We start from the raw sequence: 15,295 nt of genomic DNA, 5'->3' as shown, positions 1-15,295 counted from the left end.
TATCTACAGATGGACTATCCAAAATCGACTATCCGACCACGCCCTGTGTCAGTGCAACAACTCACCTTCCCTGGTTGATGTTGATGCTGTTGACCTTGTCAGCACAAATGGCCACTTTGGTCAGAGTCTCGATGATGTGGTCACTCTGAAGCACCACATCTCCCTACAGACCAGAGGAGACAGGAGAGGAGTTACAGCGCTACATCTTCACTACTAGCCGCTCCCAGATCTGTTTGTGTTCGGCGTGACAATGACAATAGGTGTTGGCAAGACAGCACAAACAGATCTGAGATCAGGCTACTTCACCACTACACCTAACAGAGGCATTGGTTAAGTATGTAATAACCAGTGTGTAATGGGGTTATGACCATGGGGTTATGATCATGTTATGACTGTGTAAGATAGAGCCGAGGTCAGCCTCACCTTCTGTTTTTTGTCTTCAGTGGGCACGTGCAGTACAAAGACGCCATCACTGAGAGAGCTGACTGAGATACCTGAGGACAGAGACAGACAGACAGACAGGGGAGAGAAATGGTAAATGGGAGAACTATGAGCATCACTCAGACCAATTCAGCGTGGCCTCTGTAAGGACCCCAGACAACAGTAACCATGGCTGGGGTCAATTCCATTTCAATTCAGTCAATTTAGGAAGTAAACAAAAATGTAAATTGAAATGGCATTGAGCCCAACCCAGCCTCTCCCCCGAACCCTGTGACCGCTGACCTTTGAGGGTGGCGTAGTCGATGCGCTGCTTGAGCTTAGCCTCCTCCACGATGACGGCACTGTTGGAGGTGAGCAGCAGCTGCCTTGGTCGCGCCTTGTAGCCCTTCCTGTCGTACTTGGTCACTGGAACTGCATACTGAGGAGTGGGAGGGGAACATTATTAGTGGGGGTTTTAATATATATTTTTTGTATTTTATTGGACAGAGGAGAAATAGTGGGAAAGATCGACAGAGAGTGTGTCACAAAGGCAGTGGGCTGGATTCAAACATTGGAGCTGTAGGCAGCGGCACCAACTAGGCTAGACCAGCCATGCCACAGACATTATCATAGTCAAGAATCAACAACACATGAATATACTGTATTGACTATATTAAGACAAGTATCCAACCCCACAAAAATCCCAAGTAGAGACTTGAATGGCCATATTAACACACTAGTACTGAACTAACCTTAATCTTCTCACTGCCAAGTGACTGCAACACCTTGGGGTTAATCTCCTCTCCATCTGAGGAGAGAGACGCACAGGAAGAATGTTAGGTGTGTGTATATGTGTGTGCATGCATGCGTGTGTGTCTGTGTTTATCAAGGCACTTACTGAGTCTTGTGCCCACAAAGAGCTTTGGGACACTTTGGGGGTAGTTGTCCTTCTTGTTTTTGAAGATCTCACTGGCCACCATTTTCTGCTCCAACTTCATTGACAGACAGAGAGAGAGAGAATGGACAAACACAGTTTTGAGAAAAGTTATATTGGTGAAGTAGCAGAAGACCACTCCACATTGACAGTCTTTGAAGTTCTGAACTCTGCGTATTGGTGAAGAGCTATGAATACGCATCCATTTGAAAGATATCAAATGGACTACTATACTAACATATTATAATATGCTATATTATAAACTGGGTGGTTCAAGCCCTGAATGCTGATTGGCTGAAAGCCGTGGTATATCAGACCGTATACCACCGGTATGACAAAACTTTTATTTTTACTGCTGTAATTATGTTGGTAACCAGTTTATAATAGCAATAAGGCACTTCGGGGGTTTGTGGTATATGGCCAATATACCACGGCTAAGGGCTGTATCCAGGCACTCTACGTTTTGTCGTGCTTAAGAACAGCCCATAGCCGTGGTATCTTGGCCATATACCACAAACCCCCTCGTGCCTTATTGCTTACATATAGTATGCTGTATACCTGGTGTTTCCACTCTGGGTTGATCCTCTTGCAGTAGCCCCACACCATGTTCTGCATGTACAGTTTACGTAGCTGTTCTGACGCCTATTGGACAGAGAATGACTTGTCATGTACCATTTTAACAACTCAAACATGTCATCAAGAAAAATGCCTAAATTCAGACAGAATCATTTCAATGAAGCCTACATCAGTGGTTCCCAAACTGTTGGGCGCGAGGGGTCGGCAGGGGGGGGGCGCGGGGCCCCCCCCCACCAGATTTATTTTTATATCAGTCCGGCTTTCAACTTACTCTTGAAAGTTATAATAGTAGAACACACACGGTGCAATTGGGTGGTGCATCATCAGTTTTCCTCTTGTCATTTTAGTCATTGCAGACCCTATTTATAACTTTGTCAGAAATGTCCAGATCAACTAGCCCATGTCAGCTAACATTTTTTAGCTAGGTTTTCTTAGCCAATAGATTTTGTTGTAATGCTTTTAGTCAGACAAATATCATATGAATACACATTAGACATGGCAAAATGTATAGAATTGGAAGAAAATTAGCTTTAAAAATGCAACATTTTCTCTGCACCCCATGACAAAATGTGTAGAATTGCAGGAAATAAGCATTAAACCTGCAAAATGTTCTCTCCACCAACAAGAGGGGTGTGAACAGTTTGTATCAAGAACAGTGTTTGTCCCCAGAGAAATAGACGTGGCGCGCGCAGGAGGGATGTGGGATGTTCCCCAAAGCTGGAAGGGGGACCTGAGTGAAGAAGTTTAGGAACCCCTGGCCTACATCATAGTACTGTTCACATGTGATTGAGACTGTGTACTGACTAGATCCGTGTCTTGTATAAAGTTGTGTTACCTCGATGAGGGCGGTCGGGGGCGTGGGCCAGCTCTTGTCCAGGACTGTCTTGGGGAGGTTCCTGCGCAGCTTCATCAGGAAGGAGTAGCGCACATAGTCCAGGAAGTACTCATTCTCAGGACAACGCTCATTATGGCGGTAGATGAAGCCCTTGATGAACCTGAGAGAGAGAGAGAGAGAGAGAGAGAGAGAGAGAGAGAGAGAGAGAGAGAGAGAGAGAGAGAGAGAGAGAGAGAGAGAGAGAGAGAGAGAGAGAGAGAGAGAGAGAGAGAGAGAGAGAGAGAGAGAGAGAGAGAGAGAGAGAGAGAGAGAGAGAGAGAGAGAGAGAGAGAGAGAGAGAGAGAGAGAGAGAGAGAGAGAACTTGTAAACACTCCTGCACACATTCATCAACAAATTGATAAGAACTGTTATACATACACACACAACAAATATCATAGGTGTCCAAAACATCTGTGGATATTGTCTGGGTAAATGCTTTCCACATGAGTACAACTCGTATAACTTCAGCAATCCAAGGGAGCCCATTGAGCAGTGTCACAACAGGGCAACCTAATGAATATTCATAAACCTTCTTTCACCATCCTAGTTAAATAAAACTCGTGCCCAGTAGAGCCCCACCTGCGGATGGTCTTGGCGGCCTGCCTCCTGCGCTGTGCCCTCCTACAGGCTAGGATGCCCCTCCACCACGCCTGGACCACCACCGCTGGAGAGGGACACACAATTTATGAATTCACTTATTATTTAACCAAGTTCATTGAGATCCAGCTAAGAGAGAATTGAGACCTGGGCCCCTATGTGTCAAGCGTCTTAGAGTAGCAGTGCTGATCTAGGATCAGGTCCCTTCTGTCCATGCAATCTTATTTGTTGTGATCTAAAAAAAGCTAAACTGATCTGAAGTCAGCACTCCTACTCTGAGACGCTTAATACATCATCCAACTGGACAAGACAAGTGTAATCGAATAGACATGCACAGTGAATATAGAGGAGCTATGTCAATGCTTGGTGACACATAGGCCTATAGACATAGAGGTGAAGAGAAGAGTAGCCCTCCTACCTGATGACCTGAGTTTGCGGTATTTGGTCTTCTGGCGGTATCCCTTCCAGGATGACTGCAGTTTGCTGGCTGAAGAGCGAGAGACAAAGATGTTCAGAGGGTTCAGATACTCTACTTACTGCATCTTAGAGGAGAGACTACAGTCCACACAGACGTCACTATGTGATATGTGACTCTCGTTCTCACCAAGGCTGTGTTTCCTCGTTTCTAGTGCGTCCTCTGTGGCGAACAGGGTCTTTGGAAAACGGATGAAGATTTTGGATCTGGAAAGCAAACAGAGTTCCACTAAGCTGGCAGTGTGCCTTTATACAACACACAGGGTCAGTCAGAGCGTGTTCGGCACTGGGGGGGGGGTTTAGTTCAGCCCTGACGAGATAATTGACTTTGGTCACTTAAGCCTTTCCCAGAGAGTTGACAGAGTTATGGGATTAGCTCAACAGTAAGTGGGAACTGAACTTGTTAGGGAGATGGGATGTAGATAAACAAATGGAAGATACATGTGTCACTAGAATTAGCGTGTGCGTGTGTGTCTGCATCTGTGTCTGTGTGTGTACTGCCATGATGGTTCTCACTGGATAATGGTCTCACCTGCCCAGTTTGTACTCCTCAGGTTTATAGCCCAGGTGTTTGACCAGTGTGGAGACTCCGTCAGCCAGCTTGCCCTGCCAGCTAGGCCAGGTCTCTGGGCACAGGGACTTATACCTGCCAGGGACGGACAAAACAATAACACACACACACACACACACACACACACACACACACAGGTATATTATATTTAGGTTATATCACTAACTTTGAATAGTTGTGGAGGTTAGTCAATCACTTGCAGGTGTATTGAATTGCTAACAGAATTCATTAATCTGCCATTGAATAAACCTATAATGCCAGTGAACTACAGTGGAGAAAAAAAGTATTTAGTCAGCCACCAATTGTGCAAGTTCTCCCACTTAAAAAGATGAGAGAGGCCTGTAATTTTCATCATAGGTACACGTCAACTATGACAGACAAAATGAGGGAAAAAAATCCAGAAAATCACATTGTAGGATTTTAAATGAATTTATTTGCAAATTATGGTGGTATTAAGTATTTGGTCAATAACAAAAGTTTCTCAATACTTTGTTTTATACCCTTTGTTGGCAATGACACAGGTCAAACGTTTTCTGTAAGTCTTCACAAGGTTTTCACACACTGTTGCTGGTATTTTGGCCCATTCCTCCATGTAGATCTCCTCTAGAGCAGTGATGTTTTGGGGCTGTCGCTGGGCAACACGGACTTTCAACTCCCTCCAAAGATTTTCTATGGGGTTGAGATCTGGAGACTGGCTAGGCCACTCCAGGACCTTGAAATGCTTCTTACGAAGCCACTCCTTTGTTGCCCGGGCGGTGTGTTTGGGATCATTGTCATGCTGAAAGACCCAGCCACGTTTAATCTTCAATGCCCTTGCTGATGGAAGGAGGTTTTCACTCAAAATCTCACGATACATGGCCCCATTCATTATTTCCTTTACACGGATCAGTCGTCCTGGTCCCTTAGCAGAAAAACAGCCCCAAAGCATGATGTTTCCACCCCCATGCTTCACAGTAGGTATGGTGTTCTTTGGATGCAACTCAGCATTCTTTGTCCTCCAAACACGACGAGTTGAGTTTTTACCAAAAAGTTCTATTTTGGTTTCATCTGACCATATGACATTCTCCCAATCCTCTTCTGGATCATCCAAATGCACTCTAGCAAACTTCAGACGGGCCTGGACATGTACTGGCTTAAGCAGGGGGACACGTCTGGCACTGCAGGATTTGAGTCCCTGGTGGCGTAGTGTGTTACTGATGGTAGGCTTTGTTACTGATGGTAGGCTTTGTTACTTTGGTCCCAGCTCTCTGCAGGTCATTCACTAGGTCCCCCTGTGTGGTTCTGGGATTTTTGCTCACCGTTCTTGTGATCATTTTGACCCCACGGGGTGAGATCTTGCGTGGAGCCCCAGATCGAGGGAGATTATCAGCAGTCTTGTATGTCTTCCATTTCCTAATAATTGCTCCCACAGTTGATTTCTTCAAACCAAGCTGCTTACCTATTGCAGATTCAGTCTTCCCAGCCTGGTGCAGGTCTACAATTTTGTTTCTGGTGTCCTTTGACAGCTCTTTGGTCTTGGCCATAGTGGAGTTTGGAGTGTGACTGTTTGAGGTTGTGGACAGGTGTCTTTTATACTGATAACAAGTCCAAACAGGTGCCATTAATACAGGTAACAAGTGGAGGACAGAGGAGCCTCTTAAAGAAGAAGTTACAGGTCTGTGAGAGCCAGAAATCTTGCTTGTTTGTAGGTGACCAAATACTTATTTTCCACCATAATTTGCAAATAAATTCATAAATAATCCTACAATGTGAATTTCTGGAAAAAAAATCTCAATTTGTCTGTCATAGTTGACGTGTACCTATGATGAAAATTACAGGCCTCTCATCTTTTTAAGTGGGAGAACTTGCACAATTGGTGGCTGACTAAATACTTTTTTTCCCCACTGTACATTCAAGCCTGATAGAGGCAGGTCTAGCTCGGAGTCAGGCAGGTCTAGCTCGGAGTCAGGCAGGTCTAGCTCGGAGCGAGGCAGGTCTAGCTCGGAGCCAGGCAGGTCTAGCTCGGAGCCAGGCAGGTCTAGCTCGGAGCCAGGCAGGTCTAGCTCGGAGCCAGGCAGGTCTAGCTCGGAGCCAGGCAGGTCTAGCTCGGAGCCAGGCAGGTCTAGCTCAGAGCCAGGCAGGTCTAGCTCAGAGCCAGGCAGGTCTAGCTCAGAGTCAGGCAGGTCTAGCTCAGAGTCAGGCAGGTCTAGCTCGGAGCCAGGCAGGTCTAGCTCGGAGCCAGGCAGGTTAGCTCGGAGTCAGGCAGGTCTAGCTCAGAGCCAGGCAGGTCTAGCTCAGAGCCAGGCAGGTCTAGCTCAGAGTCAGGCAGGTCTAGCTCAGAGTCAGGCAGGTCTAGCTCAGAGTCAGGCAGGTCTAGCTCTGAGTCATAGTCACCTCTGGAGGAAGGTCTCGTAGTGGCGGCGGTAGGCAAAGCCAGCTCTCCTCACGCGGAGGTTCTCCATCAGACCCAGGTATTTCACCTGATGCCTGATGAGAACCTCGTCGAACCGTCCTGAGAGAGAGGTGGGAGAGAGAGAGAAACCACATTAGCCTGAGTTAGTACATAGCTGGTGAGATTGTAATACATTGTTATTGACATTTTCCGTTTTTGTTTCTGTTGAATGGTTTGGTGTTACAGTTGTTAGCATACTGGAGCAGTAACGCGTGATACTTATGCAAATAAAACAAATAAAACACAATTGATCCGACTTCGTCCCAGAAAAGCAGACAATGGACAATAAGGAGGGTAGGAGTGAGAAGAGAAAGAGCAACAGTAGGAAAGACACAAAAGGCCATCTATTGACAAAGGGCAGCTCGATATACTGAGAAACGCAGTGTGAAGTACAGTGCTACCATTGAAGTTACTGAAAACAATCAAAACGCAAGGTTCGATTTAAGAATCGTAGATACCAGACAAGATATTATAAAAAATGATATAGAACTGGCACAGAAAACCTAAGTGTGATAGCAGATGGCGTGAGAGACCATTTCACAGTTTTAAAGCTAGTTTCCTGCAATTCTACACACTTTGTCATGGGGCTGAGAAAGAAATTGCAGCTTCAAAGCAAATTTCCTGAAATGGCTTATGCCGTGTTCTTATGCTATCAATTACTGAAACATAACAAAATCAAATGGGGCCCCACGCCATGCCATTTTTTAAATTTTAGATTCTCCCTGACTGTCTAGTTTTTCTTTTGGTGATTGTTAGTTCTCAGAGATGATCTTATTTAAAAAATATATTGCTCCATTATATTTTCTACATACTTTATATCTGGTTTTAGTAGTTGAAGTTTACACTGAAAGCATTTTACCATCCCCAAAAATAAATACATCTGTATGTATGTATGTATGTATGTATGTATGTATGTATGTATGTATGTACAGTGAGGGAAAAAAGTATTTGATCCCCTGCTGACTTTGTACGTTTGCCCACTGACAAAGAAATGATCAGTCTATAATTTTAATGGTAGGTTTATTTGAACAGTGAGAGACAGAATAACAACAAAATGTTATAAATTGATTTGCATTTTAATGAGGGAAATAAGTATTTGACCCCTCTGCAAAACATGACTTAGTACTTGGTGGCAAAACCCTTGTTGGCAATCACAGAGGTCAGACGTTTTTTTTAGTTGGCCACCAGGTTTGCACACATCTCAGGAGGGATTTTGTCCCACTCCTCTTTGCAGATCTTCTCCAAGTCATTAAGGTTTCGAGGCTGACGTTTGGCAACTCGAACCTTCAGCTCCCTCCACATATTTTCTATGGGATTAAGGTCTGGAGACTGGCTAGGCCACTCCAGGACCTTAATGTGCTTCTTCTTGAGCCACTCCTTTGTTGCCTTGGCCATGTGTTTTGGGTCATTATCATGCTGGAATACCCATCCACGACCCATTTTCAATGCCCTGGCTGAGGGAAGGAGGTTCTCACCCAAGATTTGACGGTACATGGCCCCGTCCATCGTCCCTTTGATGCAGTGAAGTTGTCCTGTCCCCTTAGCAGAAAAATACCCCCAAAGCATAATGTTTCCACCTCCATGTTAGATGGTGGGGATGGTGTTCTTGGGGTCATAGACAGCATTCCTCCTCCTCCAAACACGGCGAGTTGAGTTGATGCCAAAGAGCTCCATTTTGGTCTTATCTGACCACAACACTTTCACCCAGGGGGACCTTGCGGGCGCTGCAGGATTTCAGTCCTTCACGGCATAGTGTGTTACCAATTGTTTTCTTGGTGACTATGGTCCCAGCTGCCTTGAGATCATTGACAAGATCCTCCTGTGTAGTTCTGGGCTGATTCCTCACCGTTCTCATGATCATTGCAACTCCACGAGGTGAGATCTTGCATGGAGCCCCAGGCTGAGGGAGATTGACAGTTATTTTGTGTTTCTTCCATTTGCAAATAATCGCACCAACTGTTGTCACCTTCTCACCAAGCTGCTTGGCGATGGTCTTGTAGCCCATTCCAGCCTTGTGTAGGTTTACAATCTTGTCCCTGACATCCTTGGAGAGCTCTTTGGTCTAGGCCATGGTGGAGAGTTTGGAATCTGATTGATTGATTGCTTCTGTGGACAGGTGTCTTATATACAGGTAACAAACTGAGATTAGGAGCACTCCCTTTAAGAGTGTGCTCCTAATCTCAGCTCGTTACCTGTATAAAAGACACCTGGGAGCCAGAAATCTTTCTGATTGAGAGGGGGTCAAATACTTATTTCCCTCATTAAAATGCAAATCAATGTAGAACATTTTTGACATGCGTCTTTCTGGATTTTGTTGTTGTTATTCTGTCTCTCACTGTTCAAATAAACCTACCATAAAAATTATTGACTGATCATATTTTTTTTAGTGGGCAAACGTACAAAATCAGCAGGGGATCAAATACCTTTTTCCCTCACTGTATGTATGTATGTACAGTACCAGTCAAAAGTTTGGACACCTACTCATTCAAGGGTTTTTTCTTTATTTCTTACTTTTTTTTACATTGTAGAATACTAGTGAAGACATCACAACTATGACATAACACATATGGAATCATGTAGTAACCAAAAAAGTAGTAAACAAATCCAAATATATTTTATATTTGAGATTCTTCAAAGTAGCCACCCTTTGCCTTGATGACAGCTTTGCACACTCTTGGCATTCTCTCAATCAGCTTTACCTGGAATGCTTTTCCAACAGTCTTGAAGGAGTTCCCACATATGCCGAGCACTTGTTGGCTGCTTTTCCTTCACTCTGCCGTCCGACTCATCCCAAACCATCTCAATTGGGTTGAGGTCGGAGGATTGTGGAGGCCAGGTCATCTGATGTAGCACTCCATCACTCTCCTTCTTGGTAAAATAGCCCTAACACAGCCTGGAGGTGTGTTGGGTCATTGTCCTGTTGAAAAACAAATGATTGTCCCACTAAGCCCAAACCAGATGGGATGGCGTATCGCTGCAGAATGCTGTGGTAGCCATGCTGGTTAAGTGTGCCTTGACAGTGTCACCAAAGCACCCCCACACGATAACACCTCCTCCTCCATGCTTTACGGTGGGAACTACACATGCAGAGATCATCCGTTCATCCACACCACGTCTCACAAAGACACGGCGGTTTGAACCAAAAATCTCAAATTTGGACTCCAGACCAAAGGACACATTTCCGCCGGTCTAATGTCCATTACTCGTGTTTCTTGGCCCAAGCAGGTCTCTCTTATTATTGGTGTCCTTTAGTAGTGGTTTCTTTGCAGCAATTCGACCATGAAGGCCTGATTCACACAGTCCCCTCTGAACAGTTGATGTTGAGATGTGTCTGTTACTTGAACTCTGTGAAGCATTTATTTGGGCTGCAATTTCTGGGGCTGGTAACTCTAATGAACTTATCCTCTGCAGCAGAAGTAACTCCGGGTCTTCCATTTCTGTGGCGGTCCTCATGAGAGCCAGTTTCATCATAGAGCATTATGTTTTTTGCGACTGCACAAGAAGAAACTTTCAAAGTTCTTGAAATGTTCCGTATCAAGGCAAAGGGTGGCTATTTGAAGAATCTCAAATATAAAATATATTTTCATTTGTTTAACACTTTTTTGGTTACTACATGATTCCATATGTGTCATTTCATAGTTCTGATGTCTTCACTATTATTCTACAATGTAAAAAAAAAAATTACAAATAAAGAAAAACCCTTGAGTAGGTGTGTCCAAATATATATTTCTGCAGTGGCAGCCACGATTTAGCAGCAGCGGTGCTAAATGGTGTGCCCTAATGAATACGACTATGTTGACAGCACGGTACGAGCAAGGCATCGGTTCCTTCCTACCTGCTTGCTTGGCATCGTTGGGCTTGATGCAGCGCACGTAGGACGGCTCCTTGGACATCAGGATCTCCATTAACTTCGCCAGGCTTGTCTTGAACTGGGTCGCTGCCTGGAGGCAGAGACAGAAAGAAAGACGAAAGAGTGAGCACCGAGCGAGGGATGTAGAGGAGCAGAGAAGACGGCTGCTGGCCGGACTGAGGCTGACACTGGACAGAACACAGGTCCCAGTGTGCAGGTCACATCGCCCAGACAGGGACAGGGTTGGGGGGGGGCGGAGAGAGAGCGAATGAGTGTCATCAACAATGCACACAAACAGTCAACGGACTCAACACCAGCGACCCACGCACCCTCGACCACTGTGTGTGTGGAGGGCAACCAAGCGTCTGGGCATTCCTGAGTGTGTGAGCGGGGAGCAGAGATTCCCCTGTCTCTCACTCGACCCCACGGCTTCAGTGTGGCGGAAGGAAGATCCACAGAACATAAACAAGTGTTTGTAAGTGTGTATGAAACAGGACATGTCTATATGAGCCTGTGATTGTGTATCAGTGTATGCTTTGGGATACATTGTATGTGCAGAGACGTACGTATTGGTGCATGCCCATGGGCGTATCTATGACCTTTGCCCTCTGAGTGGTACTACAGGGTAATGGCTGTTCTCACCGTCTCAGGTCTCTTGCTGTCTTTCAGCTCCGCCCGGTCAAAGCACTGGGTCAGAATCTTATTCTCAGACATACACATGACCTGTGGATGGACAACACACATAGAGAATGAGTACAACTAGAACTACCACACTGCTCTTCAAACTCAAACTCAAACTGCACACACACACACGGAGAGAGACAGACAGAGAGAGTGTCCCACAGTGACACTACACAATCGTAGTCTAGTTTATTTTCCTCTCATATCATCCATCTCCTATCTAAATAATTTCCCCTTTGTCCTGAACTCTTTCTCTCACCTCTTTCAAGTTCCTGAAGAGGAGGTCATTGTTCTTGTCTAGAAAGCCTAGAGGGGGAAGAGAGAGTGTTAGAGCACATGCACTCCAAATATGGTTGGGGGAAAAAATTATTACACACACAATAACAGACAACTACAAGAAGTACAGGAACATCCAAGGACAAACCTAATGACCTAAGCACAGAACATCCTTCCTCTCCCTCTGGTTATCTCACTCTCGCTTCCACCTCACAATTGACTATGCTGCTCCACACACACACACACGCGCACCGTTGACGTTGTAGTTGACCTCTCCAGCGTAGTGCAGCAGTCTGAACTCCTCTCGGCCCATCACCTTCCGGGTCTTTCCATCGGCCAGCTTGTGACTACGAGGAACACACAAACAGTAAGTGACTAATTATTAGGGCAAAACATTATGCAATGGAAAACCAAAATGAGCTTTTCGTATTAAACACGTTCAGGTAATCCCTTCCTGTTTGTCTGTTTTCTTCCATTTGGTACCTAACGAACACGACCTATGTTTACATATTTTATGTTGTGTACAGCTTAAAGGAAAACTCCATCCAAAAACTATCTTTTGGTATTGGTTTCATTACATGTTGGGACTATATCAACAATGGACTAATGAAACCAATGCCAAAAGATAGTTTTTGGATGGAGTTTTCCCTTTAACTTGTATGCATTTTGTTCCCAAGAGCAATTTTTTAAAATAGTTATGCACTACTGCAGACAAAGCATTACAACTTTGTTGATTCATGTATTGTCTATGTGCTTTTGTGTCCTGATAAAGTCAACTGTGTTCACTGGGCTGACAGCCAGCTCTCACGACAACTCCTATTGCTCTTTAGGCAGAGGGAGGTTCACGTATGTGCATAGACTCACGTTGTCAAGTGGGCGTGGCCTCCCACAGTATTCTCCAACTTCTCCAGGAAGGTGATGTCACTGGCGTCACCTGGCCTCAGGCACTCCTCATCCTGACAGACACAGAGACACAGAGAAAGAGCGAGAGAGAGAGGGGAAAGAGAAGGGAGAGTAAGAGGGACAAATACATTAGACCGACTGTTGACTGTGACAGTAGGATATACCAGATGCAGAGGGGCAAGAGGAGAAAGAAAGGTGAAAGGTCAACTTGAAAAGCTCAGGGTTACATTAAAGCTTGAAACGGATTCTCACCAGAATAGAGATGATGCCTTTGAACTTCTCCTCCACCAGATCACAGATGATCTTGTTGTTGAAATATTGCACAGGCTCCCACTGCGAGACAGCAAGGAACAAAACTGCATCTTTAAATTGCTTGTTTAGAAAACAGAACTGTTCTACATTTTAACGGTTGTAAAACCAAACATTTACAGAATGTTGAGAATCCAGGACAAGAAGGACATTCTGAACCCACACTTTATGCACATGGTCATAATCAAACCTTTATGGCTATTTGCTGACGCACACACATACACACAGTTTACCGCCACATTATTATCACAAACACCACAGAACACGGCCCACGTTACACATGTTAAACAACAATGTCCCCTTTGACGGGTGTCTAACTGGACATGAATCTCTCTCCCACGACCCTCTGCACTCAGCTCCCTCATGGGCCTGTACTCACAAAGTGTCTCAGAGTAAGATCAGCTTCCCCCTTTTCATATAATCTCAGTCATTATGATCTAAAAGCCAAAACGGATCCTAGATCAGCAGCACTCCTGTTCTGAGATTCTTTGCCAATATGGGCCCTGAACCGTAGTGGAGTGGGCCACCAATCATTGTGTAGACAGTCATACAGAGCCGTTGGGGAGAAGGTAGAAGGATAGGACGAGACAGAGAAGAGAGGTAGAGGTTGAGAGGAGTAGTAAAGAGAGAGAGGGAGAATGGGAACCTCCTGTAGCTCAGTTGGTAGAGCATGGCACTTGCAACACCAGGGTTGTGGGTTCGATTCCCACGGGGGGCCAGTATGAAAAATGTACGCACTCACTAAAACTAAGTCGCTCTGGATAAGAGCGTCTGCTAAATGACTTAAATGTAAATGTAAAATGGAACAGAGAGAGAAAAGCTAGAGAGATGGAGGAGAGCAGTAGAGGGAGGGTAAAGTCCCTCCAAGATGGATAGAAGCATAGAGGCGGAGGGCTGAGGGGACGGAGAAGGAGAAGATGGACTGATAAAAACAAAGAGAGTCTCACCGTGATTCCCTCTGCTTCGTACTCATCCTGCTCAGACTTGAGGGTGAGCTCGATGAAGAGCTGCTGCAGCTTCTCATTACAGTAGTTAATGCAGAACTGCTCAAAACTACAACACACACACACACAACGATGATCTTTTCACGTGACAATGATATTCAACGCAAACTTGACATTAATATACACCGAATCGTAATGACAGTAAATGGTAAACGCTGTCAAAAACACAAAGGATTATGGGAAAATGAGTTATATATTCCTTTGGTACCTGTTGTGCTGGAAGACTTCAAAACCATAGATATCCAGGAGACCAATGACGGAAGCATTCTTATAAGTCTCATCCTAGAAGAAGAAAACCGTTACCTCTTTATAATAGCTTTCATGAAGAAGCATTCATAAACTTTTTATAAATAGTGTAAGCCAACAGACTAAGAATAAATGAGTAGTTCATTATTTGTTAACATATATACCTAACAAAGCATGATAAGCACTGCCTAGTGATGAACTCACAACAGAAATGGACTAGAGGCATTATGGCTAGAGAGTATCTCACAGCTCAAATATGTACTAACCTAATCCCTATATCAGACAATAGTCTATACAGAAATGCATTGTTGTAGAATGAACAATCCTGCTCTGTCTGACATGTAGTATTACAACATCCACAAGGGGGAGCACTACTACCATAAATGGCCAGCTAAGAGGTCAAAAGTGCAGACTGAGACAGGAGGGGTAGATAAAGGGATATCATGCCAACGGGGGTCAGCGGTAAGAGGGGAGTTAATGGGGCATTAGTTAATGTGTGTGTGTTACCTTGTAAGCCAGGGAGACGTTGATCTTGTTGACGAGCCAGGTGAAGGTGCGGCCGTACACCGCCTTAGACAGGGCGTCCCGCGCCGACGCTGCCTGCTCCAGGTTCAGAGGGCTCTTCAGCTGGAGGACGGACACAGACAGACACGCACACACACAGAGAAGAATGGAAATAGTTGCTCTACAATTCCTCACTTGCCGAGGTACTGAGGAGCCATTATAGGTTGAATATAGAATGTGGGAAACGTTCTCACAGAGCGCATTATAAAGAGCATTCATTTAGAGAAGGTTCCTGCCTACCTCTTCCCCTTTGGCGATGATCTTTTTGTGTGTTAGCGCTTCTTTCAGGACTAAACCATCCACACCTAGTAACTGCAACAACAACAAAACATTAACACACATGCAAATTCATTCAACACCAGTATCAATGTTATTTATCCTATTGAGCCAATGAATGTTGAAACTACCGAGTTATGAAGAGAGTAATGTGTTATGATTTAGTGTTGACAGGGTACATGATTGACTGAGTGTAGTATGAGTATAATATAGTATGAGTAGTGTCCCCACTGTAGTAAGGGGGAGGGGTCATACCCTCGCCAGGTATTTGATCTGTGTGTCTGTAGTGATGTAGGCATTGCCGCTGT

The 15,295-nt window shown here is 44.8% G+C and overlaps 1 protein-coding gene across 4 annotated transcripts in view; it reads right to left on the bottom strand.

Annotated features, from left to right (window-relative positions):
* Positions 1–15,295, bottom strand: part of LOC121563202 (unconventional myosin-Ic-like) — a 61,386-nt gene that overhangs the window by 1,895 nt on the left and 44,196 nt on the right. For all 4 annotated transcript variants that reach the window (XM_041875194.2, XM_041875195.2, XM_041875204.2 and 1 more), the window contains exons 8-30: positions 15,243–15,295; positions 14,952–15,023; positions 14,655–14,774; positions 14,110–14,183; positions 13,845–13,950; positions 12,841–12,921; positions 12,550–12,641; positions 11,938–12,032; positions 11,669–11,715; positions 11,371–11,451; positions 10,714–10,819; positions 6,821–6,938; positions 4,409–4,522; positions 4,007–4,083; positions 3,821–3,889; positions 3,385–3,469; positions 2,766–2,925; positions 1,913–1,996; positions 1,319–1,412; positions 1,173–1,228; positions 724–859; positions 424–494; positions 66–163 (exon numbers count right to left, since the gene is read on the bottom strand). The exon at positions 15,243–15,295 is cut by the window's right edge and continues 61 nt beyond it. In XM_041875194.2, coding sequence (XP_041731128.1) covers positions 66–163; positions 424–494; positions 724–859; positions 1,173–1,228; positions 1,319–1,412; positions 1,913–1,996; positions 2,766–2,925; positions 3,385–3,469; positions 3,821–3,889; positions 4,007–4,083; positions 4,409–4,522; positions 6,821–6,938; positions 10,714–10,819; positions 11,371–11,451; positions 11,669–11,715; positions 11,938–12,032; positions 12,550–12,641; positions 12,841–12,921; positions 13,845–13,950; positions 14,110–14,183; positions 14,655–14,774; positions 14,952–15,023; positions 15,243–15,295 — 2,089 coding nt within the window. The remainder of the gene's footprint in view (positions 1–65; positions 164–423; positions 495–723; positions 860–1,172; positions 1,229–1,318; positions 1,413–1,912; positions 1,997–2,765; positions 2,926–3,384; positions 3,470–3,820; positions 3,890–4,006; positions 4,084–4,408; positions 4,523–6,820; positions 6,939–10,713; positions 10,820–11,370; positions 11,452–11,668; positions 11,716–11,937; positions 12,033–12,549; positions 12,642–12,840; positions 12,922–13,844; positions 13,951–14,109; positions 14,184–14,654; positions 14,775–14,951; positions 15,024–15,242) is intronic.

This window comes from Coregonus clupeaformis, chromosome 5 (genome assembly GCF_020615455.1).
Source record: "Coregonus clupeaformis isolate EN_2021a chromosome 5, ASM2061545v1, whole genome shotgun sequence".
In the NCBI taxonomy this organism is placed as follows: Eukaryota; Metazoa; Chordata; class Actinopteri; order Salmoniformes; family Salmonidae; genus Coregonus; species Coregonus clupeaformis.
This window is presented reverse-complemented; position numbering and strand designations above follow the sequence as displayed.